At 43.8% G+C, this 26,276-nt stretch overlaps 3 protein-coding genes across 4 annotated transcripts in view; 2 read left to right on the top strand and 1 right to left on the bottom strand.

Annotated features, from left to right (window-relative positions):
• The first annotated feature begins 528 nt into the window (after window positions 1–528).
• RAB9A (RAB9A, member RAS oncogene family) lies at window positions 529–10,309 on the top strand. Its single transcript, XM_084279160.1, has 2 exons — window positions 529–614; window positions 9,247–10,309. Exon 2 carries the CDS (start codon window positions 9,281–9,283, stop codon window positions 9,884–9,886), a length of 606 nt encoding a protein of 201 aa, XP_084135286.1. The 5' UTR covers window positions 529–614; window positions 9,247–9,280; the 3' UTR covers window positions 9,887–10,309.
• Window positions 10,310–13,875: 3,566 nt separating this feature from the next.
• TRAPPC2 (trafficking protein particle complex subunit 2) lies at window positions 13,876–20,002 on the bottom strand. The gene is made up of 5 exons (XM_084261711.1): window positions 19,948–20,002; window positions 19,146–19,255; window positions 17,005–17,147; window positions 16,123–16,210; window positions 13,876–15,340 (listed from the first exon to the last, which is right to left on the bottom strand). Exons 2-5 carry the CDS (start codon window positions 19,236–19,238, stop codon window positions 15,242–15,244), a joined length of 423 nt encoding a protein of 140 aa, XP_084117837.1. The 5' UTR covers window positions 19,239–19,255; window positions 19,948–20,002; the 3' UTR covers window positions 13,876–15,241.
• Window positions 20,003–20,262: 260 nt separating this feature from the next.
• The window catches only part of OFD1 (OFD1 centriole and centriolar satellite protein), a 30,438-nt gene continuing 24,424 nt past the window's right edge, over window positions 20,263–26,276 (top strand). For both annotated transcript variants that reach the window (XM_084279301.1, XM_084279300.1), the window contains exons 1-6: window positions 20,263–20,446; window positions 21,877–22,077; window positions 22,920–22,988; window positions 23,075–23,102; window positions 23,408–23,515; window positions 24,193–24,329. In XM_084279301.1, the coding sequence (XP_084135427.1) occupies window positions 20,351–20,446; window positions 21,877–22,077; window positions 22,920–22,988; window positions 23,075–23,102; window positions 23,408–23,515; window positions 24,193–24,329 (639 nt within the window). In that variant the 5' untranslated portion in view covers window positions 20,263–20,350. The remainder of the gene's footprint in view (window positions 20,447–21,876; window positions 22,078–22,919; window positions 22,989–23,074; window positions 23,103–23,407; window positions 23,516–24,192; window positions 24,330–26,276) is intronic.

Raw genomic sequence — 26,276 nt, 5'->3', positions numbered from 1 at the left:
AGCTGCGAGAGCGCGGGAGAGCCTCCATCACCGGCTGCTCTAGGCTTTGGGGGATGGGAGCGGGGGTCTCCCCTTGTTTGACCAGTCAAGCTGGCGCTCCCCTGCGCCGCTACAGCAGAAAAAGGGCGCGCTGTGGCCGCGGGTGGGGTGTCTCCGCCCGTAACCCGGGCGTTCAGTAGCGCCGCTGAGTAACTCCGGGCGGCCCGCAGCAGCTGAAGCCCCGCCTGCCTGCGGGCGGCCCGCCGCGACCGGCCTGGCCCTCCGTGGGCGCCTCAGCGCCGCGCAGTGGGTCCCCGTTCCCGCGCTTGCCCGCTCCGAAAGCTGCGGCCCCGCGGTGGGACACGGGACACCGGCCCCCGCCCCGCTGCAGCCGCCGCCGCCACCTGCGGCCAGCGGCCCCGAGGGAGGTGGGGGGAACGGGTCGCGCGCTCCGCCCCTCCCCTCCCCCGAGAGGGCGGGGCCTGGGGGCACGGGCCTCGGCCCACGTGATCTGCCGGCCCCGCCCCCTGCCCCCTCCGCCATGTTGTTTCTGCCTTCCCCAGCGCCCGGCGGTGGCTTCGGGTGGCGGTGCAGCCCGGGCTCGGGACTGGTGGTCGCTCCCTCCCTGCGCGCAGGTATCGGCTGGCGTGGCGGGGTCGTCCTCCGCTCCCCGCGTCCCCTCCCTTCTCCCCAGCGGGTGGGGGCGAGCTAGTGGCGGCTGGCTCCGGCGCCGGTGTCCCGGGGAGGGCGGCCCGCGCCGGGGGCTTTCTCCTCGCCCGCTGCCGGGACGTGAGGAGGTCGCTCTCCCCGGCGCCGCGCTCCTGCCCCGGCAGCCTTGGCGAGGGGAGAACCGGTCTGGAGCTGCCCGGGTTCTCCTTGTTTTCTTGCCTCCTGACTTGCCGCTTACTGCTGCGCTCTCCGCTCCGCCTCCCGCCTTTCCTCCCCCCCGCCGTCCGAGCTCTGCCGCCTCGGCTCCCTGGGGCTTGCTCGGCTGCGAGCCCCAGGGGAACGGGGAAGAGGGGGGGTGGGGGGGGCCCGGCTGCCCTGCCCCCGCCCCTGCGGTGCTCCCCTTGCCGGGCGGCGGTGGGAGAGGTCCCCGGCCGCTCCCCAAAGGCCGGTGCGGGCGGCGGGGGAGTGTGGCGTGATCGGGGATCCCGTGACTCCGGGGCAGGCGGTGTCTCCTGCGGGAGCCGGCTCCTGACAGGCGATTCCCGGCCGGCGCATGACCGGCCTCCGGCTCCGCAGCTGCTGCCGCGGCGCCGATACGGATCTGCCGGCTGCGCGGGTGAAAGCGGGTTTCGTGCCGAGCGCCTCAGCACCTCCCGAACCGGGAAACAAAGGAAAACAGAACTCAGAATCATCCTCTCGTCACCTTTTACGGTTGCTGCCCGCCGAAGAAGTACTGCTGTGCTCCCAGGGGGGCCCCGAGCAACCGGGGGTCTAGTTCTTTTTTGGAACCGGCGGCCTGGTTTGTGTCCCCTCGGCAGCGGCCGGCTGCTCTCCTGCTCGCGGCGGGTGCCTGTGCTGGAGGCGGTGTGGCGGTGGCCGGGGCAGCGAAAGGTGCAGGCTGGGGCTTGGACCGCCGGTGTCCCAGGGGTTAAAGGGAAGGTTTCAGTGGAAATACTCGATCTAATGGATTGCAGAGAAGTGCAAGAGGTTTAAAGCTGGTTAGCGGTGCCCTTTCTAGCAAGGCTGTGTGTAAGGCGATGCGTGGAGAGCACTTGGTTTTTATTCACTGGGGTGGGGTAGGGGAGCAGGGAACTTCTTGGGTAGATTTTGTTCTGGAATTAAACCGCTTGCTTGGTTGCAGATAGCTGTCATGCAGCCTGCTGCCCTACGAGGTGTTTTCCTTCTTGTCCACAGTAATTTACAGCTCCGCTAAGTATGCCTTAGCGTGTGGTTTTTATTTATCTTTAAAGTGAGGTACAGCACTGAAATTGGCAGTGCTTGGGTTTTTTTAGAGTCAGGGTGATTGTGTGTGGCTGGGTGTTCTGGGGGATTTTTTTGTGACTTTCTAGTCGCTTATAAGCTGTAATGTCAGACAGGAAGGAGAGCGTTTTCTGATACACCCAGAACTTTTTTCCTGGTGCTTTTATTTGTAGAGGAACCAAACCAAAGGATGGTACCGCTACATCTGTATTTCAGTGTCAAGGTGAAACTTGCAGTGAACTGCTCATTTTCTTTGTCTTCTTTCAGGTTGTGTGGAGCTCTGTTCGTTGTCTTAGTTTTATTGAAGCCTTTTCTGTTAAGTGAAAAATAGGGAGCGTGCCATTAAATAGTAATTTAAAAAGAGGCTTTAGCAGTCCTTGTTTTGTTTTTGGGTGCTCAAACAATGTTTCCTTTAATTGGAAATAAGTGGGAAAATTGCAGAAGATCAAATGAGGTATTTAGACTTTTAAGCTGTGTTTTGTGTCAGTTCGCATCTTTCAGCTCCTTAGGACTGGAACTTGACATAAATGTTTCACAGGGAATAAAAATTTCCCAGCAAAAAGGCTTGTAAGAATTCCTTAAGGTTTGGTTTGTTGGATTTTTATTTTTTTTAAATAATGCTCATTCTCCTTAGAATTTTGTTTTTGTTGTCATTCTCTACAGAGCAGGCAGTATGTTGGCCTAGTACAGTGTAACCCACTTAATCCCTTAGAGATGGGCTTTGATCATCACAGAGTTATATTGGGAAGAGTATGAACATGCAATGCAGCCTGGCCAATAGAGGCTGCTGTTGCTAAGAGTCCCTGGAAGAAAAGGGACACTAACGCAGGGATGAGCACATGTGAGCAGAAATAATTGCTGGAGAAGTTACTGAGGCAGCAGAAGTAGTAACAGGGAACAGGTTGCGAGGGGAATGTCAGTGAACTCACGAACTGCTAGAAATGTTGGATCGAGCAGCAGCACCTGAGGGTGTTTTGAAGTTGACTGAAAATAATAGAATATTGAACTTTGGAGATGCTCATCTGTGAGCCGCTATGAAATGTCAACTTTCATTAAACCACAATACGTAATAGTGTGCTCATTCTACTTGAAGGTGGGGAATGAAATGCAAAGTGAAGGCCAGGTCTCTGCAAGGTTAAACGAGCAGAGGTATTAACATAGGCATTTCTCCTGACAAGTTTTGCTGTTTGAGTTTGTGGCTAGATAAAAATGAGAATAAATGAAATGATTCTGGCAGTGTGTACTGGGATGACTTCATGATTCAGGGGTTATGTGGAGTTAAGGATTCCTTCCCTTGGCTGCTGCTTCTTCCATAGTCCTGAGTCATGGCAGGCAACCGTTAGAGCTAGAATCCTGAACTAGGTAGGAGTTAAAAGTAACCTTATGAAACAACCCCAAAATGCAACGTCTTGGTATACAAATGGGCAGCAACAGCTGTATGCCAGTTCTATTTGGGCTATGTTCATATTGTGAATTATTATGAATAAACTTCAGTGATATTCTGGTGTTACATAAAGGGTGTCTGGGCTCCTTACAGCAAGAGGTACTGTTCAGATAAGCTGTCATCAGATTATTGAAGATCTCTTCATGCTGTAGTGGTGAAATCATAGACAAGGGAAGACCTGCAAGATGATTAGGATCTCAGTAGGTTGAGCCTCGTGATTGAAAGGCTCCAGGTTTCTGGACAACTAGGCAGCCAACAAGTGGCTGTCAATAAAGGGGTGTTCCTTATCCGCAGGTCTTACATCAGTAGCCCATGGAGGGGGAGGCCAGTCTGGAGGCTGAGGGGTTTGTCCGAGGCTGTAATGCATTTGAAAGTACAAACTGTGTAGTGTCTTCACTTCGTATGTTTCCCTTTGAATTGATAGCAAAATCTTTCAAGGTCAAACAGGCTTGTGGGCTCTTCTTGCACACTAAAAAAACCCATTCTTGTGCCGCTTAATTGGCCAGCCTGTACACCAGTACCTTCTGAATATAGGAAGGAGGATCAGTTAAGCAGAGGGAGTACACTCGCTCCTGTCCTTTCTTCTCAGATTTCTAGACTTGCAAATGTGTCATGGGTGAGGAGTATAATCCCTCTGTCCTGACTGAGGGCTGAGAGATGTAACAGCTCCACAAACAGTAAGTGTTGAAAACTACATAGCTCTGGATTCTGTCCCTCCTGCTGCAGCTCTGAAAGTCCTTGGGTCTTTTTTCCCTGGCTTTACAGAGAAGCAATTTATATGTCTTTTTGATGAGCCACTGCAACTAACAAACTGCGGTAAGCAACTTTTTTTCTGTGCCAGCCTGGTAAATACTGGCAAATTCTTTGTTAGTGTTGAGAAAAAAATGATTAATGAGCAAGTAAGTTTACATTGTTATTGAAGGGCGAGTGGTTTTGGGATACAAAAATGCTTGAAGTGTCTGTGTGCCTTTTTCAACTCTTAATGTCAGATACCTGTGGTTTAACAAAGAAGGCGGCTGAACAAAGAAAACTCTGGGTAAGCTTCAAAGCTGAAATGAATGTGTTGTCTGTGTGTAGATTTGAGGATAGGAAATTGGGAAACACGGTCAGCGTTGCTGCTATGCTAGTTATGGAACTGCTGATTCTGCTTGTCAATAAATTTGAGTGTTTTTTCTTAAATCTTTAACAAAGATGGTCCCCTTTTTTACCAAGTCTTGGCTGAAAGTGTATTAAGCTGTAAATCAACATGATTAGTTGGAACAAGCTTGAGTCTGTTACCTTGGATTCCTTTTCCTTCTCTGAGTCAGTGTGTGCTCTTCAACAACTTCAGTTAAAGGACAGCGTGCCACATACCTTCAGGGAAACCCTTGGTTTAGCCTTGATTTCATACCAGTGACCACTGCCAGAAAATGGTGATTGAAATAACCTTTCTTCCTGTTTCCAAGTTAGAAAGTAGGTACAAGTAGGGAAATAGTGTTCTGGAAATCTGAAATACAGGGGATTACATCTGTTTCCTCGAGAATGCTGGGGGAATTTAGTGGTAATACTGCACCAGACGAAGTTTTTGATGTCATTTATCAAGGGGGTGGGAGGGAGGGGGGTAAACGTGAGGTTCCAGTTGCTTGGGAGATTTTTTCATAGTTTTTTTTTTGTTGTTGTTCTTGTGTGGTTTCTGTGGGGTTTTATTATGGTGTGCTGCCGTGCCTGGTATCGGCACAGTAACACTGTAAATTCACCCAGGTGACTCAGTTTGCTTAATAGTTTAAGTGGGGTTGTAGCTTGCTGACGTCATAGATACAATGCAATTACTGTGTTGCCTAACACTGTTTTTGCATAGATAAAACTGGAGTTCAGCACCTGCCTCCAGCCTTCAGTACTCTGGAATAAGCAAGTGTTCCTTCATCTGTTAAATATTTTGAGTAGTAAAAAATAAAAGACAAATACCTGGATGAAGTTTTTGTGTCACTGCTGCGGTTTCTAGACCAGGAATCTTGTTTTCTTTGCTGCCTGCCGAAGTGTTGAAAGAGGAAACTGCACTCAAAAAGGCAGTTATGAAGCTGACAGTCATGGAGTTATGAAAATACAGATGGGTAGTTTGGACAAGGCAGTGGTGCTTTGAGGGGCTGGAAATGAAAGATTTTGCAATTTAGACTTTTATTGTATTTATTATTATTACTTTGTCGCTTGGCGTGTTGTTTTCGGTCTTACCAGCAAATGTTTGGACTGCCAATGGAAATGTTTCAGAGCTGTCATTCAGTTCACTGTTCAAAAGGGACATTCTAGGAGGCAGCAATTAAACTATTTTTTTTTTATTATGGTATATGGTCACGTTAGAGATGGTGTTTGATAGAAACCAGTCTCTACTTTTGATAGGGATATTGAAGTCAGTGGTCTGAGAGCTTGAGGTCTTGTAAGTTGGTGGGAGGCAATTCAGAAATAGTTAGCGAAACTGACCAGGGTGGGGCTGCTTTTATGTACTTGCTCTCACTTTACTTGACTATTTAAATGGTAGACAAACATGAGTGAAAAATTTTCTCTGTACAGACTCCTCTATGTATTAGATTGAGACTATTTTTATGTTTAATTATGTGGCACAGGAAGAAATAACTGGAACAAATAGTAACCTATAATTCTGATGTCTTGCAGTTCCTGATGCTGGTTAAAAGTCAGGTGCACATTGGGAAATCCGTTTTTATTTTGTTTTCAGATGTTGAATGATGATTTAAACTCAACAGTTAAGGTAATACATCTTCAGAAATACAGTATCAGACATTGACTGTTCCTTCCAAAAACATTGTCCAAAGGCACGTTAGGTAAAATACATAATAGAACAAATAACTTTGATTCTCCAAGCATACTGAGGATTTTCTTGTTATTTTATTTGCTATGGCTTTGTAACTTAGGAAAAAAACCCCACAGTTACAAAGAATGAGCTCTTTCAAAGTCTTGTTTAGAGATGCATAAGTAGAAATAATGCAGCAGCCTACTGTGCTGAAAACCACTGTCCTGGTTTGTCAGATTATATAAACCATGTAATCAGAGGGGGCACAGATGAGGCCCTTATATGAAGGAGGGCAGGTTTAGATCAGAGATGAGGAAAAAGTTCTTCCCTGTGAGGGTGGTGAGGCCCTGGCACTGGCTGCCCCCTCCCTGGCAGTGTCCAAGGCCAGGTTGGATGGGGTTTGGACAATCTGGTTTAGTGGAGGGTGTCCCTGCCCATGGCAGGGGGTCGAACTAGGTAGTCTTAGAGATTCCTTCTGACCCAACTCATTCTATGGTTCTATATAGTAAACCCCCCTATAATCTTATAAATCTTTGCTGCTTCCAAGCAAAGATGCTTCTGAATGTCTTTAAGCATAGTGCTTTGCTGCTTCAGATCCAGCTTCTAAGTGTGTCTTTAAATGACAGAACCTTCATCCCATTTATTTTGTATTAAAAGCTTTACAAAATCATGAACTTCTAGGCAATGGTGATGGCTTCTACTGTGGAAGCTGAATGTCCTGAAAAGTGATGTTGCCCACATGACATTGAGATACTTGCTGATCAGCCCTGGGAAGACTGTTCCTGTAGCCTGTGTAGAAGGACAGGTTTGGTGCTAGTTGGAAGGAAACTTTTAATGTTTTGTGGCAAGTCTATAATTGTGTGCCCAGTAAAAGTAGTTTTTATGGTCATCAGTCTCCTAGACTTCACCATAATGGCCCAGGTAGTAGAAACTGTGCACATTAACTCCTCAGGTTCGGGATGCACAAAAGGACAAGATGCTGTTAACAGAGCGCCTTGTGTTTTGCTTACAGTGGGGCTTTGTGGACGATTTCTTGCTAACTGCAGCTCTTCAAACTGCAGAAGCTAAAGAAACAAGCTCGTAGTACCAGTCAGAACAACTTAGATCAGTCATTTGTCCACATTATGTGTTTTAGGGAGCTTGTGATTTCAGCAGAACAGGAAAACTAAACTGTAACTCGTTCCCTATGCTGAAGTGGAAGGTGGAAGGACAGGAAAGCGCTCGGTAGCCTCTGGTCTCATGAGCGCGTTCCTTTGTGAGATAGGAGCAGCTTCTTACAGCATAGCTCAGGTAACGGATTTGTTCCCCAGCAGTAGGAGTTAGAGGGGTAAACGAAGACACTGCACCATTTAAAAAATTTCAGCATGAACCTGAAACCCCTGTGCAAGTACTCTGGTGACTCTAGTGAGGCTTTAAGTGTATGTAAAAACAGACCTGGTCATGTCCTGATCCATAGCTGTTTATCCCATAGCCCCCCACAGGGTAAGTGAGCAATCCACTTGTAGCTCTGAAACAGGCTTAACATTATTGTGGTGCAAACCTGAACAAAAGTAAGGAGTCATGGATGTATTTTTACGTATGTGGTATTAATAAAATTATGTGCTCTGAACAAATTTTTAATGGAAGCAGCCACTTTTCCTTGTATTTTGAAGCTTTTGTTGAGGCTTCAGCTGCTTTCAAGCTCTAAAGCATTTCTTCTGTCTTGCTGTAGATTCCATCCTTGAATGCTTCATTGTTAGATGCAAAGTTAGAGGTGAAAAAATTCCTGAGATTTCTTGCTTCTAATGTAAGCCTTGATTCTAAGGCAGCACAGGGTCAGATGACTCTCCTGCCAGCTTGTATCAGGTATTAATTCCATAACCATGCGGGTGATGTATATGCCAGTAACGCTAATTACAACTAGCAAGGCTGCATTCCTTCCTTCAGAGAGGGAGACGGACTAGGCAACTTGTGACCTGTTTGCATTCTAAATAGATGCTGTTTTCAGAGAAGCGTGTGTTGGCTGAATCCCTTTGAGCTCTTTTGGTATCCGTCAGGTACAGGAACAGCAGTTCTCACACAGAAACTTCAGTTTGGGCTCTTTAAAATGAAACTTTACCCCCAAGCAATTAAAACACTCTTATTTACAGTATTACGTAACGCTGCTGTGATGAGGGCATAGCCTGGCTGGTACAAAACACTCATGTGCTGTCTACTTCAGTGTTAAAGGATATTTCTTTAACTTTTTTTTTTTCTTCAAGTTTGACAGTGGGCGGGGGGGGGGAAGCTTCATTGGTGCCATTAATTCACCATCCCTGTGCTGGCAGCAGATCATTCACTAGTGCTGTTAGCATTTGTGACAGTTTTACCATGGGCAGCTGACACCCACTAACAGAACTGTCCTGGTAGGTCTGGCCTCACTGTTTGGCATCTTGCACACCATTTGAAGTAGCACCAATGAATTTGCTTTTGTGGTAGTTGCAATAGTATTCCATTTGCCACAGCTTTTCTTCACGGAGTGAGCTGCAAAATACCGAGTGTTTGTGTACCAGTACCTAGTCATCTGATGTAATAACAGCATTTGCATTTGTTCTGTGAGTTGATTTAAAATTCCTTGTCTGGTTGCAACATTGGGTGAAGGGCAACAGTTACTCCAATATAACAGACAGTGTCCTGCTTTATATCTAAACTTTTGTCTTTGATTCTGCATGTTAAAAACCAACTTTCCCAATGAAATACAGCACTGCAGCGACTAGTGGTACGTGCTCTATAAAATTCTGTCACTCCACTTTCTCCCACTGATTTTTTTCTTTGGCTGATGTGAGTGAGTCGTGGCACACACTGAATGTGATGCAGCACCCCTCCTGCACACGTGTTGAAGGCTTTAGGGGTTTTAAGTTTTTTAAGTGACAGTGTAGTGCTTAGGCTGCCGTACAGGCTGCTGTCTGCAGAAGAGGCACCCCCTTAACACGCCGTGTTCTTGAGTGGGCATTCTTACTATGAGTGTCTGTACCTATGTAGCATTGTCCTCCTGCTTCTCTACATGAACCTTTAGCACTTTCTAGATATTTATGTGTGTGAAACTTTCTGCTCACCATTCTTACCTTTTTAATGACTTTCTTAATCTTTGCAGGTCTAGGAAACCAGGAGGGTTTATTCCAGTAACCATGGCAGCAAAATCATCGCTCCTGAAAGTAATACTGCTAGGAGATGGTGGAGTTGGGAAGAGTTCCCTCATGAACAGATACGTCACCAACAAGTTCGATGCACAGCTGTTTCATACAATAGGGGTGGAATTCTTAAATAAAGAGTTGGAAGTCGATGGACACTTTGTTACGATGCAGATATGGGACACGGCAGGGCAGGAACGCTTCAGGAGCTTGCGGACTCCTTTCTACAGAGGTTCTGACTGTTGCCTGCTGACCTTCAGCGTGGATGACTCTCAAAGCTTCCAAAACTTAAGCAACTGGAAGAAAGAATTCATTTATTATGCAGATGTCAAGGAGCCCGAAAGCTTTCCGTTTGTGATACTGGGTAACAAAGTTGATATCGATGAAAGGCAGGTGTCTACAGAAGAAGCCCAAGACTGGTGCAGGAACAATGGCAACCACCCATACTTTGAAACCAGCGCAAAAGATGCTACTAATGTTGCAGCAGCCTTTGAAGAAGCCGTTAGAAGAGTTCTAGCCTCTGAAGATCGATCAGATCACTTTATTCAAACAGATACAGTAAACCTTCATCGGAAACCAAAACCCAGTTCATCTTGTTGTTGACTCTCATATTTCTGGCCAAATTTTTATTAGCTTGCTCTATAAAAGGATGGGGAAGGTGTAGTAGATGAAATAACAAATGGGTTTCACTCCAATATTAAAATTGTAATATTCTGCTGCTTTCTTGGGAGAGCAAAAGAAAAATTCCCGTTCATGAGTGACCTGTTACTGAATTAGTGACACCTTCTGTTTAGGAAGGTGTCGAGTAAAAACATTAATATAAGAATGTAACTTGCCAAGTTTATTCAAATGATAAATACTTTGAATACAATTAAAACTTGAAAGTTCTAGAAGCACTACTTTGGAGAAACTGTTCTGGAATTCAGGCACAAAGATACTTTTATATGTGTATATTTTTATGAAATCTGCATTCCATTTTTGTTTCGCTAGAAGTCAGTTTCTTAACAATGCTAGGTATTAAACTTCAGTCTCATTACATTCCTTCTGCTGCGAGTGGTACTTCATCTCTAATTTGTTTGTAATAAGTTAATATAATTTACCTGCAGGTCTTCTCTAGTTGTCTAACCTTGCTATAATTTGTGTAGGGTTTTAAGTAGGAAATAAATTTCCTACATATTTAATGTCCATTTACCGTTCATTTTCTGTTCTAATGTGGTACTAATTTTCCCAGCAGTTTCATGCAAGCTACCAATGACTTTTAAGTTAATACATGTCTTTGCCTTAAGTCCCATTCTAGCATGTTTCTGACCAATAAGGTAAAAAAAAAAAAACCCTAAGTAACTGAAGTCTAACCATTTTTAGTTATCAAAGCCACTTTATTCAGTCAGCTTTAACAGCACTTGAAGGGATCCTCATTGTGACAGATCTGTAAGAGAACTTTTAGTACGCAGCCTTAAAGGTCCAAACGTCTTGTTCCTGTTAATATGAATGTGTTTACCCGTAATCTCTGCACTGTGAAACTAAGGATTGGCAATACGTAGAGAACTCAGGAAGCTCTTGATTTACAGTAGCTGTGACAGCTTTCACCCCTAATACAAGTAAATACTGACAGCTAGCGTTTCAGCTTAATTTGATCCTTATTTAATTTGCTAATTTAGGATACGGACTTGCACATTGAAGACAGTGTCTCTTACTGTACTCCTTACGTGATGGTGGACAGAAGCAAATTCTGTGTCTGAGGGACATCTGCAGTAATGCAGATGAGATGACAGACGGTGTACCTGAGGCTCTCCATTGCAGTGAACTGGCAGCACGCTTGTGTGAGGAGCTGTTGGACGCTGGCTCCTGCAGTACCCGCTGTCCCGGTAACGGCAAGCTCAGTAGCGCACTGTGGCTTCCATGTGCCATCTGGCTGCTAGCAGGCATGCACCTACTCCATACACACGTCCTGGGCTTCAAAAGGAAGTCTGAGGCCTGTCAGAGAGGCCACTGAGCTACACGGACTCTGCTTTCTGTACAGCAACCTTCTTGTTCCAGTAGAAAAGCCTTTCTTGAGAGTACAGTAGCAGCAAGTTTTCTCTTCACCTCTGTCTGTTCGGTCTGTACCGGGTGTGATTCTTTGGAAGTAAAGCTTGCAAAACAAACTCTTCTTGTCGCTCTTAATGCACCTTTTTGAATGTACTGTGTTCTCGCTTGGGCCTGCCCAGGGCAACTTTACTCCATAGGTCTGCTGCTCCTGCTTAAAAGTGACATCTTCTACCTGTTGTATGTTCCTAAGCATAATTCATTCTCACAGTCCTGCATGTGCAGGAACAGGTCTGTGTTTTAAGCTTCAGTCACTTAGCAGCTCAGCCTGTATTTAGCTGTTACTTATGTTTGATTTCTAAAAAATGAAGAGATCTGTGAAGAAAATCGGGGCTGAACTCCTCTTAAACTGAGAGAGCAAAAAACTTCAAAAGTAAATATTGCTTGTGTTTGGGGCTGCTAAGCTAGTAATGTGAAATTGCTGTAGAACTACTACCTTACTATCTAACTTCCTTTAATGCTCATCTTAGAAGAGGGTAAGGCTGAAACAAAACAGGAGATGGAGTTGCCATGACTAGAGTACTATAGAGAAGATTCAAGTAAGACTGTGAAAAGGAAAATAAGGATGAGAACCATCTGTCTTGTGCCTAAGTGTCCACCTCTGTTTTCCCATTTGTTCCCCTTCCATGTAACAGCATGGTTTCCAAGCCTCTCTCTGAGAAGCAGGCTTAATAAATAAGACTTAGTACCACACGAGTACATTGTTACCTGTGCCTGGGTTGCTGCTGTTCCCTGACTAACAACAGAAGTGGCTAGTGGAAGCAGGGCTTGCATGTGATAGTACATAAGGCAGGAATTATGTTGAGGGCAGGCTTTGGTCTCAGAGGGGGATTTTCCAAGTACCTGAAGGAAAGTCCAATGACAAGCAGGGGTGCATGATAGGTACAAAAAAACCCCACTGTAATTCTCAGAACAAACAGGCATTTCTGTACTTTCTGAAAGCTGTGTGTGTCTCATTCACTGTGGAGGTAAGGTAGGCACTGTGCCTGATAATTCAGTTTGCTGCTTCATTTCAAGTAGTGATGTACCTCAAGTTTTGGGGGGTTCTGGTAGCAATATTTTTAGAGTGCTGTAGAGGGACATACTAGGCATGTGTGCCAAATTTCAGATGTCCTTTAAAGTAAGGGAGCAAAAAACGTTGTCATGGCAAATGGGTGGGATTGGTGAAAGCAAGGCACAGAACAGACAGCAAAATGGGAAGGGGCAGAAGAAATCAGCTAGGTTGGTCAACAGCTCCTGTTCCAGCAGAGCATGCAGGACTAAGCTGCTTGGTTTAACAGTTGCTTTATTCCTCAGCCAGATTTTACATGAAGTCATATGCCAGGTTACCTAAACAGTAACAGAACCTTGCACCTGGATTTATTAAGGCTGTTTTGCATTCTTCGCTTGTGCTCATGTTCTCATTTCCTGAGGCTTCATATTTGTACCATCTGGGGTAATCCCAGTCCCTTGCTGCCTTCATAGCTGTTATTATGCATCTGCTCCTTTCTCACACCACAAGAGATTGCATTTGAACTCTGACCCCTAAGCCTGAGATGGGGGCATGGACTTGCAGACGTGTCTCTGCCTTATCCACAGAAGACCTGTTTGTTGTCTGATGCGTGCTAGAGCTGCATCTTTCACACCCAAAGCAGAATTGTGACTCTGGTTGAATCACAAGGTAACTTTCCCCTGTCACTTCCAGACCGCAGTCTCTCAGCTTACTGTAGAGAGTCACAAACCAAACCATGAACAAGCCTCTTCCTCCCAGCCTCACAGCTGCCTACCCAAGGTCCTCCTGAATTCTGTCATGAGGTGATGCTTCTCACCAGGAACTCTGTAATGAGTTATGACATTTCCTCAGAGACTGCATTTCCCATTTACAATTCCCATATTTGTAAGAAAAGGGGAAAGGTGTATGGGGGCATAAGAACAGACACAGTTTGGCTACCTGCCTTCAGCGCTCAGGCTAGAGATAACATGCTTTCATTTTATGTCACGTCCTACTGTCTGCAGCAGAAAAGAATGTAATTTTCACACACCACCACCACCCCCAACCCCCCAGTTTCTAAAAGTGGTGGAAACTCTACATTAATCCTTCATCTTTGTCAAAACTCTTCTTACTGCTACAGATATGATTGTCTAATGTTTAGTATTTAATCAGTGGATCTTAACTGTCAGCGTTTTTCAAACCAGCATACTGTGGGGGAGGCAGCAGAAAACAGGGTAGCAGCTACAACTTAATGAGTCCTTGCCACACAAATGAGAATGCTTTACCTCAAGTGTGTCTTCTGTTGCTTTCAGGTGCATAGCAAAATAACCCCAAAACCACCCGAAACCAGTTGGCTTAGGTAAGATCACATGACATTATCAAAATGTTGCACAATGCAGTTTTTATGAAGTAATTCTGCAAAGACAAGTACATCCCTCTTCCTTTGCCACCCCACCAGTAAAGGTGACCTTACCGTGACCATCTAGTTTTCTCCAAAATTATCTCAAGTGTATTGAACAGGCACCCATACTGCATCATTCCACTTTTTATTTTAATTAAATACACAACCTTTATATCGTCATCTTTTCTTCCCATGGAGTATTTTACAGCCACAGTTTAGCAGTAGGTGTGAATTACAAAGAAATCACGACTGGTGATACATTTAAAGCCCACACAGCACACGGCCCCTTTAATTATACAAGCGATGCAGCATGTACCTGTTGGAGCAGCACGCTGCTTCCTTTGGAGCCTGGAAATGACACTTCAGACATATAAAAAAAGTAAGAAAGAGAGTTTTTATAGATTTGCTGCAAAAGGAAACAGACTACTTAAAAGACTGTGAAACCAACCAAAAACCTTGAGTCTGTATATGCCAAATACCCGTTTTAAAAGTTACTGTTTGGGAGTGATGGGAAGTTTTGGAAAGGGTCCCTAACCTCGTCTTACAATGGAACAGCAGCCACACAGGGCAAATAATGCTCCTCTGAAACCTCACTGAACAGCTTCATGGTTCAAAGATCCTGTTCTAAATACATGTTCAAAAGGGAAATTACAGCATCTGCAGAAATAATGGAAGAATGTGGTTTTAGGTTTAAACATGTACACTTAGTTTGTTTTTTTCCTCCACGTATGACTTAGAACTGAAATCAGGGCAGACATGGCTGTTCCGGTCTACTTCATTCCTGTATTTCTTTGATGTAACACTGCAGCTAAACAGACTGTGCTGAACTTCTTGAAAAGTTGAAATCTGAAGCTTTAAAACTTTGAGGGTTTTTTTTTTTTTGTCTCAAAACTTCTTGAAATACTAAAGACAGAGCTTTGCTGATTGCTGCTCTTTTTATTGAGGGCTTTATAATACATACATTATACATTACAACATATACACCTGATCTAATACCACAAAGAGTAAGTTTAGTCTGGTTAGTCTGCAGACTTAAGTTCTCCAGTGAAGGACCGTAAGTAGAAAAGCTAATAACAAAATGAACCACTTAGGCCTGACAGTCAGGAGCTCCCTTTCACTCGGGTTAAATCATGTGACCAGATGTCTTTTGCATTTACATCTGATTTCCTCCCTCCCTGTAGAAGAGGCTTGTATTTTGCATATGTATTGACACCCACCTGTCTCAACTTTGTACTTATTCAGCCCCTGGCATTTTTAAACTTGGTATTCATAGCACATGAAAGGAAACTTAAGATACATGTTTTAGCCAGAGAAGCTTGGTGGCTCTTATCTGCATTGGGAAAAAAAAAAAAGGAAAAAAGAGAAAAAAAATAGCTTCTCCTGCATCCAATCTGTCAGTCTTCAGAAGATGAGTATCAAACATGCAGAGAAATGACCAGAAGAACCACAGCTCAGAGTCAGGAAAGTCCTGTAAAAGCACTCACTCAGGAAATGTGTTTATTCAGCTTAAAAGGTGTTTCTTCCCAAGGAACTGTACTTTCCTTTCAAAGGCACTGGATCGAATCGGAGAATTGAGTTCATAAAATGGATTCATTGCAAACTGAGAAAAGAGGAAAAAAAACTCCAATAAGCACAACGTCTTGCAGTGGAAAACTGTATTTCAAATGGCAACCAAGATTACCTTTCAGCCTAGTGAGTGCCACTTACGAACACAGAGCTCCTAAGCAGTCACTTGCTTTCCAGGCCCTTACGTTCTCCCCACACATGTGCACAGCCATCCCTTGGTGCCAACTCCTCAGAACAAATCCATCACACCACTGGAGGAAATCTCCATTGTGGAAATCAGCATCACCTGACTCCCCTGGGGAGGCAGAGGTGGGCACATCCCAGCCTGCGCTTGCCATCACCCACCTAGCAGCAGTACTGCCAGGCTGGGACAACACGTGCTGCTTGTTCCAAGCACACAACAGCCCGGGGCTTCCATCGTCACCACTGGTGACACAACACCGCCCGAAGCCACCGGACCCAAGTGAAAATAGATTCTGAAACACAGCAGTTGGCAATCACTTAGTAAACCCATCCTGCTAATGGAAAACACAGCCTCCACGCCACAGGTTATCAACTCAGGCTCATGCAGCCAGCACGGGCGCTCCTCTGGAGATATTCAAGACCCGTCTGGATGCCTATCTGTGCAATATGAGCTAGGGAGCTGCTTTGGCAGGGGGGTGGGACCTGATGATCTCTGGAGGTCCCTTCCAACCCCTATGATTCTGTGGTTCTCCGCTTATGCAGGCGCCCAGGAGAAAGCAGGATGAAGCAGGAAGATGCCTGAGCACGTGCAGCAGTGCACGCTTAAGAGTGGGAGCATAAGCGGGTTCTTACCTTTATATACAACTCATATACATCGTTGAAGAAGTTCTTGATTCCATCTTCTTGCCTCACATCATGAAGCATGATAAATCTCATATGTAAAGCAATTAAGGAAAGTTTAACTTTCATAAAGAAGAGAGACACTTAACTTAAGCATCTACACCTAATTCTGCAGATCCTTAAAAAGTTTAGCTGTACATAAAACAGCAGTGACTCTACAGGAGGAAGCATTTAAAGAAGTAACTGAAGCACTGAGATTTAGAAAGCACTACCTTTATGCTTAAAAATCACCCTATTTGAAAATAATCATCTCAGAACTAGATGATCTTTGAGGTCTTTTCAAACCCAAAGCATTCTGAGATTCTATTCAAGGTTATTCTTTACAGAGCTATACAATTCCAAATGTGGATGCCACTCTCAGCACCTTTGCCACCCCCCCGATGCTTCACAACACACACTTCTAGGATTGTCCAATCAAGCCTTGAAAGTGCATTTGGTGTGATTGACACCAAGCATGTTCATCCCTGCTTCTCCTGTCTAGCACTATCAAAGGGATGGGAACAGAGAATCATATAAACCTGCTCAGATCCTCTGGTACTATTCCTCTCCCATTCCTCTCTCTTCTAATCCAGGTGAGCCCCTGGAGCTCGTTTCATTAGGCTACTTCAGGTCCCCCACCAAAAGGAAAAAAAAAAAATAATCCACTTTTATCCCAGTTTTAAACAACTGCTGTGACTCCCAACTTACTTCACCCTAAAGCTGGTGACTCTCTAAAAACAACAGAAGCGAACACCCAGAGAAATCTGTTCCAAACTCATTTTATCTAACTGGTGCCTTTCTGGCAAAAGGCTTTCCCCATGCAAATATAAGGGAAGAGAACAGGGAAGGATATGTCCAGCTGTGACAAAAGCAGAAACAAACCATTCATTAAACTTGTCCACAGTCTTCAGGTACATGTTGTTAGAAAGCCACATGTTCTCGTCTACTAGGTCAAGCGCAGCATGGGCAATGAACTGGTTGAGATGGCGATGATCATCCTAATGTATTTCCAGAAGACAAAGGCTTAGTAATGCAGTGAAAGGACTGAAATAGAAGCAACAATTGGCTCAAGCTGCTAAACAACTAGTGCCCAAGTTACATAAAGTTATATATACTCTTCTGCCACATATTGCCCTCCTGTAATAAAATGAAACTAGTATATATTGTCACAACATTGGGTTTCAAGGGGAAAAAAAAAGAATCATAATAAAAAGGTCATCACAAAAGGAGCCCTGAGAGCAGCAGAACCAGTATTATTAGCTCAGGAATGAATTCAAGCATGAATTCTTTTGTTTACTAATGGATAACCTCCCACTGCAAACTTATTTCACAACAGAGGCCCTGATAAAAGCCTTTTTCTCTGCTTTCTAGTCACGTGTTCTTGTGAAACACATCAACGTAGCAAGTTTTACACATAACAGCTCTCAGATTTGGCAGAAATGGAACAATAGGTTACAATGTGTAAACGTTGGGGAAATTATAAGAAAATCAGAGAGAGAGGACAGATGTACAGACATACTGGCAACAGTATCACCTAAAGATTTTGGGGTTTCAGGTTATTTGCCTAGAAACATAGGATTGCTTTTTTCTTTTGGAGTTTTTCTTTTTTTTTCTAAGAGCCTCATGCAGACAAAGGTCCTGCAACCAGTATGAAATGTACACCTGCAGGTATAAATTGGACCTCTTCCTATAGTAAACACAAATGGTATTCATAAGAGTGATCACAGCATTTGGCCCTAACACAATGAGAGCTGCGTAGCTAGAGGGGAACTGACTCTGTACATGAACTAAAACACCAGGGGACATCTGCCAAGAAGAAGCACGAGACTCAGCCCTACTGTCAGCTTCTACTGGACCAGAACGTCTTGCACTGTTTCTCATAGTATGGGGATACAATTAATGCTGCTCTCACACCTCTCAGCTCACTACAATTTTTCCCCCAAATCAAGTCTGTCTCAGGGCATTAAGATATTCCAAGTTCTATTAAACTACACTAAGGAGAGGTCCAAGTTTAAGGGGCAAAAGATTTACTGAGTACATTATGCAAACCCCTTAGTTCAGGCAGCTGTGCATCTGCACTGAATTCACTCTTAGATGGCACAGCTTAGGAACAGAAGGACAGTTTCCAGAACGTGTCTACTAGTTCTCCTGCAGTGCACATCAAGTTCAGATTCTCTCTGAGGAGAAAATTTAGCACTTCAACCTCAGGCAGACAAGAAGCTTACCTGAGCCAAGTTACTTCCATTAGCAGAATGTGAATTATTCCATTCTTTCATGCATCCCCACACTCTCCAAGTCTAGACCAACTAGCCTTTATTTATGATCTTCTACAGGACACTAGTTCAGAATACAGATGATACCATGCCATTCAAATTGGTGACAGCACACACTTCCATTTCTGGACACCCTCGCAGCTCCAAGCACTTTTACTCTGAAGTCTATTTTTTCTCACAGTTTGAAACTCGTATTTATCAACACAAACTTTATACCTTTCTTACTTAAAATCAAGTACTGAAGATGATTAAAAATTAAGATTTTTTTAATAGCATAAAAATAAAGGATTGAACAGAACTTTCATATTTATGTTTCTTACTTCACCTTATTATTGTATACAGACAGCTTAGAATAGAGAATGACAGTAAATAGCTTTAAATAATAATAACCAGTTATTATAAAACCTCTACACACCTAAAAACAATGATCAAAGCATAATGTGTGCATATATTCTTCACCATACAGCATCAAATTGTTAAAGAAAATAGGTTTTATGAAGAACTAGTATGATCTGGCAAAGAAAATTTAAAAAGACTTAAGAACTCCAGAGTTCTACTCACTATGACAAAGTTTCTGTAAAAAGACCCAGAAAACGGTGGATGCTGGTAATGCTTTTAACAACATACTGGCAGTGTTTCTTATATGCTGTAACATTATTAAAGAAAATGCACCATAATTACATTGTAAGAGTATCACAGGGGGAAAAAAACAAAACAACACACCTTGGATTCTACTTTTCCGGGAGGCAGAAATTCCATTTCAAATATAGGGTTATCATGATGACCAACTATCACAAAGTAGAAACTTCCAGACATTCTTCAATATAGTCCTCCTTAGCGAAAAAAATAATAATAAATATATATATGTGGATATATAGAGAGCCATGCTTTACTGATGAGTAGCTCTTCATCCATCTGAAAGTGCCTCTTAACATCAGTGAACATACTCCAAATTTACCTCAGATGAAAGAGAGATAAACACTTCCTTGGGTGTGCACATTCCTAATTAAAAAGGGCCAAAGATTCCTTAGAAAGTGGAACACCTCTTGGAAGTGAATATAGCTACGACAACCTAAAAAACTCTTGCTCTACAGCTGCCTGACGACCTACGGCGCGACAACCCTCCCAGGGACTTGGCCACCAAGGGTCCCAGGCAGCAAGGCAGAGCATCAGCCTCCACAGCATCCCCCCGCCTGTCTCTCCCCGGGGGCCTACAAAGGGGCGGTGGAAAGGGAAAGGGTGGCCGATGGCAGGCGGGGTCCTTCCTCGACAGCGGGCGTGGGGCAGTCCCACAGGCTCCCACGGCCCGGCCCCATCGCCGGGGACGCCAGAGCTACCCGGCGGGAGGGAAGCACCCCGCCGCGCCCCAGAGCCCGACGGCCCGCCCGGCGGCTCCCCGAGCACTGACAGGGGAAGGGCCGGACACAAGGGGCTGCCCGCAGGACGGCGGGAGTAGAGCGGGAGGCAGAAGGAGGAGGGGGAGCGGGTCTACCCCCGCAGGGGCCCGCCCGGGCCTGGCGCCTACCCTGCGACGCGATCTCTCCAACGGTTGCGAACGGCCGCCCGGAAGCGCTCGGCTCTGTCCGCCCAGCATCCGGCGCCGCCGTGACGCCTCAGCCGCCGCCGGGAGCCGCGCCGGAGCCGGCGCCCTGCAGCGGCCGTGCCTCGGACCCGCTGCCGGAGCCCGGCTGCCTGAGCCGCCGGTGGGCGGGGAGCGCCCGCCGCTGCTCAGGCAGGAACCGAGGGGTCGAGGCGCTGCGCCTGGGGCCGGGACCTGCCGCCCTGCCGGTGGGCGGGGGGCGGCTGCCCCGGCAGAGCCTGGGCCTGCGTGAGGGGGAGGTGGGGGGCAGCTCGGGCGCTGGCCGTGTATCGAGCTGGGAGTCGGTAATGCCTTTCTTTCCCCCCCTCTCCCGCTGTTATAGGGCAGAATGGCTTCGGTTGCAAGGGAGACACTGTCGCAGGATGAACTCCGGAAAAGGCTCTATCAGACTTTTAAGAGCCGAGGTGTGCTGGACACACTGAAGGTGTGCTTTGTCGCCAGCAGGTGCTACCCGTGGCTCGCCGTGCCGCTTTGCCACAGCCTAACTCGTAGCCAGCTTTTTTTGGGGGGGTTTGCTTTTGTTTGGCTTTATTTTTTTGTCAGGCATGGAAGTCTTCCTAAACAGAGGTGCCTTTCATTGTGGATGAGGCTCAGAGCGTTTTTCAGGAATGTCAAAGGCCTATATCTGCTCTTTGAAGATTTCTGTGTTTGAGAAAAATGGGAATAAGGGAATTAATACAGGGTTGGAAAACATCTTTTAGGTTACAGAGTCTGTTTACTACCTCTTGGTCTTACCTGGCTGCATCTGTTGGTATGAGGCAGAGCAAATCTGGGGCTGCAGGTATGCTCATCAGGCAACATAGAAGAACTGATTTTGGCCTGCCTTGCCCATTGTAGGGTCAGGGATTTACCCCCGTGCTTCCCACCTGCACTTTATCAGATGTGCAAGAGGTTGCTGGTCTTGGTTGTTTTTGAGACAGCATCTCTGTCAAAGTCAGTTTAAAGGGCTCAAGTTCAGAAATTAATAAGGAAAACAATTTTTTCAGGAGTTTTTGTTTCTGCTGTCAATTTAATTTCTGTAGAGAGCTGTGCTAAAATTATCAGACTGATGATCTAACTTTTAAGTTTTGGTATTTCATCTCAGTTTTGGTATCATGCTGCTTCTTTAATATACTTTGCCACTGTGGCATACCTGCTGTTGAAAGGTTTAAACACTGTTTGTATCATGATCTTTTAGTGCACTATAAAAAAATTACATCATGAAAATTATGATTTCTTCCTTTTACAGGAGGGAGATGTTCTGATTTCAGCATTTTTTTCTCTGTTGTAATACTTAGAATGCAAAGAAATAATAAAAAAACAGAGTTTAAGTACCCTCTTGCTACAAAGAAATTTATATTAAAGACATTGAATTTCCTGTTTTGTTTTCCCATCTGCTTTTATGATGGCGTTGCTGGCTTCTTGATATGAGAATTGGGAGAGGACTTGTGAGCTTTCCAAGTACACCTGCAATGGAGGCTTCATTTAAGCCAGAGAGAAGGAGAATGGGAAAGCAAATTCTGAAAGTGAAGCTTGGAGTACTGGAGTGGAATTTATGAGTTCTTGACTGAGAACAGTACTTCCTTAGTCGTGCATTTGATGCATGACTGAGAACAATACTTCTTTACAGTTTGACACATCTTGGGAGAACGTCAAAGATCACTGTTGCCACTATTAAGAGTGTTTTGAAGAAAGGCATGGTGTCCCAAGCACTCCTTTAAAGTTTGCCAAAATTATATAGCTTGTAATAGAACATTTCTGTTATATAGCTTAGAATAGAACATGCACAAGTAAAATGAGACTTCTCATGAATTTTGAAAACTAAAACCTCTCAGTAACGTGTAAATTGAGAATGTAATGTCTTTTCTGTATCAGACACAGCTACGAAACCAGCTAATCCATGAACTGATGCACCCAATTTTAAGTGGAGAACTTCAGCCCCAGGCTGTTCCAAGTGATGACAGTTCCCTGCTGATCACAGCTTCCAACAGTTTGGTGGCAGATCATCTAGAGAGATGTGGCTACGAGTATTCGCTTTCTGTTTTCTTCCCAGAAAGTGGGTTGGAGAAGAAGAAGGTAAGTTCAGCAGTTTACCTCTTCTAAGGCTTCTAGGAGCTTTGCTTTCTGGAGTCACCACATTCCAACAGAAAATCCTCTTTAGTGGCAATGTAATATGGACACAAGCACAGCTTCTGGTCATCTCCATAAGAGATTTAATCATTCAGGACCATTTACACAAATGCTTTAAAATGTCAAGAAGCTAATGATGCTGTTCTGGAAAGACATAGCACAAGCCCCTTCACCTCACAGTCACTTCACCCATGACCACAGTCTGGCATGACTGTTTGTGAGGCTGTGTGGCAGAGCACTTGGGGAATTGATCCTGATTAAAGCCAGGATCTTGTCTGGCCATTCAGTTGCCTGAAAGTGTGGTTCATGGTCTGTTTAAGCTATTCCAGCTACAAGCAGTGGCTGAAAAAGGCAATCCTTGCCCTCTCTTTGTTTCTCCTCTACGAGTACGTGATGGGGTGAAGCTGTTTATAACTGAAAGTTAAGTTTTTGATGCAGTTAGTCATTTGGGTTAGTAAGCTCGTCTGAATTTTTGGTAAATGAAGAAAAGAGGCAAGGAAAGTAGCAAGAGCATGTATCCAAGCTGAGGAGGAGACAAAACTCTCTTTTCACAGCCTCAGTTGACCATGAAACTTCATGCTGGCTGCTATATGTCTTAGGTAGTGGGCATAAGTAAATGTAGTACTAGAACAATAGGCTTATGGCAATGGTTTTACAATGCAATGAGTAGATATTTCTCAAATGGAAAACTTTATACAGCTGTAAAATAATGCCTGCTAGGTATTTCAAATTATTTTATATTAGTTTACCTTTTCCAACTTACCTTTTTTTTCACCCCCCCCCCAAAGCTGTGGACTATGCAAGATCTTCTTCAATTCATGAGGATCAATCCAAAGTCCAGTCTTTACAAATCACTGGTAAAGTTACTTTGATTTTGAAAATAAGCTTAAAATGACAGTTGCAGTGAGCTAAGAGTGCCTAAAACATCTTTTATTTCTTACAGACTTCAGGAGATCGGAAGGAAAACAAAGGTACATGATGTTTTACACATGATGCAGACAAGGATACAGTGTGTCAGCTTCATTTTTATTAAGATGCAAATAACAGAAATTTAAATTCCTTGAGTGCATGTTGGTATGGAGTAATATGGATTCAGTCAGATTTTGAAACCAGGATGATTAATATTATATTTTAGGATTATCCAACTCCTCTTTGGTGTGGATTAAGTGTTAACATTCCCGTAGATAATAAATGACTTGAGCAATGGGAAGATATCTGTAATCAGATGTAACAATGCTCTCTGGAAGCTTTTCAGGCTGACTTTGGCTCTTGGCAGGCTTTCTTATGCAGACTTTAATGGGACTTACAGAGCATCACCTAAGCAAGGAAACTCAGGAAAGGGAAACTCAGACAACCCCGGTGCCGCCTTACAGAGAATCTCTCGGTAAGTCTCCCCAGGTGTTTTCCTGTTGGGAAGTGGTACAGATTTAGGAGTTGTATGAAGGGTATTCATTCATCATTTACTCAAATGCAGCCTAAAGTAATAATGGGTAAAGGTCATAAACGTATCACTAGTGCATTGGTTTTCTAAGCTTTCTTCGAGGCAAAATTCTCATTGTGCATTTGTTTGGGGGTTTTCTAATCACTCAGATGTTTCCGTAGGCATTTAGCAGAGAGCTATAATGTCTTAGGTGGACTGTAAATTTTATGTGCTGAAATATATCCTGGGAAACATAATTGTAAATGTGTGCCTCATTTCTCTTTCTGTGGTGGTGTTTCTGTGAAAGCTGGGCATAAACTGGGAGCTCTTGAATTGCAGTGTGCTGGGAGTAATACACAAATCTTAAAAGTTGCATGCAAAGGAAAATTCTTGTCCATCCATTGGAAGGAGGATGAATGACACACAAATAGTGTCTCAACAGCTAAATGCCTCCTCCTAGGTCTATGTTGTGTGGCATAAAGCTGGTAAGTGGCATTTTTGTGCTGCACAGGTCGTTCTGTAATGATGCTCCTTAGGAAAATTAAGAGAATTCCTACAGAGAGCCAGGTTCCTCCAGTCTTTGGCAGGATAACTCTGCTGACTGTTTGTAAATCACGATGGATATGTTGCTCTTTTTACAGCTGAGAAGCTTCAGCTGATTGATGAACAGTTTGCAGACTGTTATCCCCAGCATCAGAAATACGAATCTTTGGAAGTAAAACTCCATGAATATAGAAAAGAAATAGAGAAGCAGCTTCAAGCAGAAATGCATCAAAAGGTATAACTCTGGCCATTGAATTTGGGGGAGGCATTTCTTAATTTTGACTTTACATGTTACAAACTTCTAAAGGTAAATTGAAATAAAAGATCTAATAGTGAGTTATAACAAACACAGGAGTCATAGTTAATCCAGTATCGGTTGTTAATTTGATGATAGAGCATGTGTGTGTTTTCCATTCCCCTTTATTGTTAAATATGCACAGACTATTAAACCTTTTATACTGATGTTAGTTTGTAACACAACATTTTTCTTATTTTGATTGTCTTAATTTAGTAATTTATTTGCTCTTTGGTTAATTTTTTTAAACGGAGAAATGTTTACTGTGCTTAGTCACACTATTCATTTTCCTTCCCAGTTGATTTTTTGAAACTTGAATTTCAATAGAGTGCAAAGCAACTAAGAAGTGTGAATTGCTGCTGTGCAGCTTGACAGATAGTTAATTTTTAATAGTGGATTAGAATTTGCATAGTATTTCAAAACATTAGACAGAAACACAGAGATCATAACAGACAATATTATGAATTATTTCTGGTTTGAGGTTTTTTTTCTCCCTTCCTATAATTGAAGGCAGCTCTTTTAGAGACTTCCTTTATCTTGGTAATAAAATTAGATTATTTTTGTGGCCACATAATCTGTTGCTAATCCTTGTGGCTGAACAGTGAAGCAGAGACAATATACTGCAGTTCATTTAAATTTCCCCCCCCCCCCCTAAAGTTCTGTCAAGATCAACAGTTATTTGGATATAAAAATGATAATCTGATAGTGGGTTGGTATTCTTGGGCACGCTTCTAAAGGCACTCACCTCTATATATGTTGAGGAAATGGTTTTAGTCATATATTTGTCATATTCGGCTGGATGAGTAGGATGGGCAATTAAAACTAAAAGCATATTCTACCTTCAATTTTTGTTTAGGCTTCATTCCCCAGCAGGCACTGCCTCTTCAGTGTGTAAACCATGTTAATTTGTGCATTGTTAAGTGTGTCTCGGTTTAAGCAAAGCAGTCGCAGCAAAGGAGATTTGAATCTTAATGAAACATAAATCACTTCTAAACTCAATTAACTTTACATGAATTCCTTAATAATGTGATGTGAATTGCTGTAAGGCATTTCTAATCCAGCTTGTGTACCTACAAGTGATACTGTATTGTCTCATCAGTTCTTTAACTTCTCACAAAATTTATGCCCACAGACTGAATCCCTTGGTTGGACATTCCTACTGGGCTTTTCCCCTTCTCTTTAACCTCCTGATTTTCTCCAGTCTCACATTTTTCTATCATCCCCTTTTTATACTTCTGCTCATTTTTTTAATCACTTTTTTCTTGCATGCTTGCTTTCCATTTTCTTGCAAATTTTTTATTACAGTTTTTTATACTCCTCTTGCATACATTGCCCTTCACACCTTGTATGGAGGCATGTTCCCCACAATTCTTCTGTGAGGTTGCAAGGCACATACATTCCTGTTTGTATGCATTTTTTATTGTTTTTCAGTTGTGCCAAGACGTCTGTGAGTCGGGTCTTCGGTCTCTGTAACCCACTTTATGTGGGGTGACACGTTCTGCTTTTTTTTCATGTGTTCAGCAATTATTTTGTGTCCAGGTGACTTTCTGTTGTTCCTGAAGGATTCATGATGAACCTGCTTCTGCCTCTTCTTGTAGCACCAGTCAAAAGGGATTATTTGGGAAAGAGGCAAGAATAAAGACACTGTTAGAGGAGGAATTCAAGAGTGTGGTTGTTTCATAATTGCAAGCAGAGTATCTCTCCTTCAGTGTGGGTTTTTTCATACGTCTCTGTTTTGCTCTTGTCTAAAGCCACTAGCTTCATGTAAGATCTGCTCTGGGACACAAAAGCAATGCATGAAAACTATGTTAGAGGTGCAGTTAGTATGTGCTGCTAAGACACTTTTATCACAGTAACTTACTTTCATTGAATTACCATTTCCTAACA

The sequence above is a fragment of the Gallinula chloropus genome (assembly GCF_964237585.1).
Source record: "Gallinula chloropus genome assembly, chromosome: 1".
NCBI classification, from domain to species: Eukaryota; Metazoa; Chordata; class Aves; order Gruiformes; family Rallidae; genus Gallinula; species Gallinula chloropus.
This window is presented reverse-complemented; position numbering and strand designations above follow the sequence as displayed.

What these genes read in the sequence shown, in the direction of transcription:
- RAB9A (XM_084279160.1), top strand. Translation starts at nt 9,281, where the DNA reads ATGGCAGCAAAATCATCGCTCCTGAAAGTAATACTGCTAGGAGATGGT.
- TRAPPC2 (XM_084261711.1), bottom strand. Translation starts at nt 19,238, where the DNA reads ATGTCTGGAAGTTTCTACTTTGTGATAGTTGGTCATCATGATAACCCT. An exon ending in TCTGCTTTTGTCACAGCTGG is followed by an intron (nt 16,211 to 17,004) that starts ACATATCCTTCC and finishes CTTAATTGCTTT; the next exon opens with ACATATGAGATTTATCATGC. An exon ending in TATATGAGTTGTATATAAAG is followed by an intron (nt 15,341 to 16,122) that starts GTAAGAACCCGC and finishes CTCTTTTCTCAG; the next exon opens with TTTGCAATGAATCCATTTTA.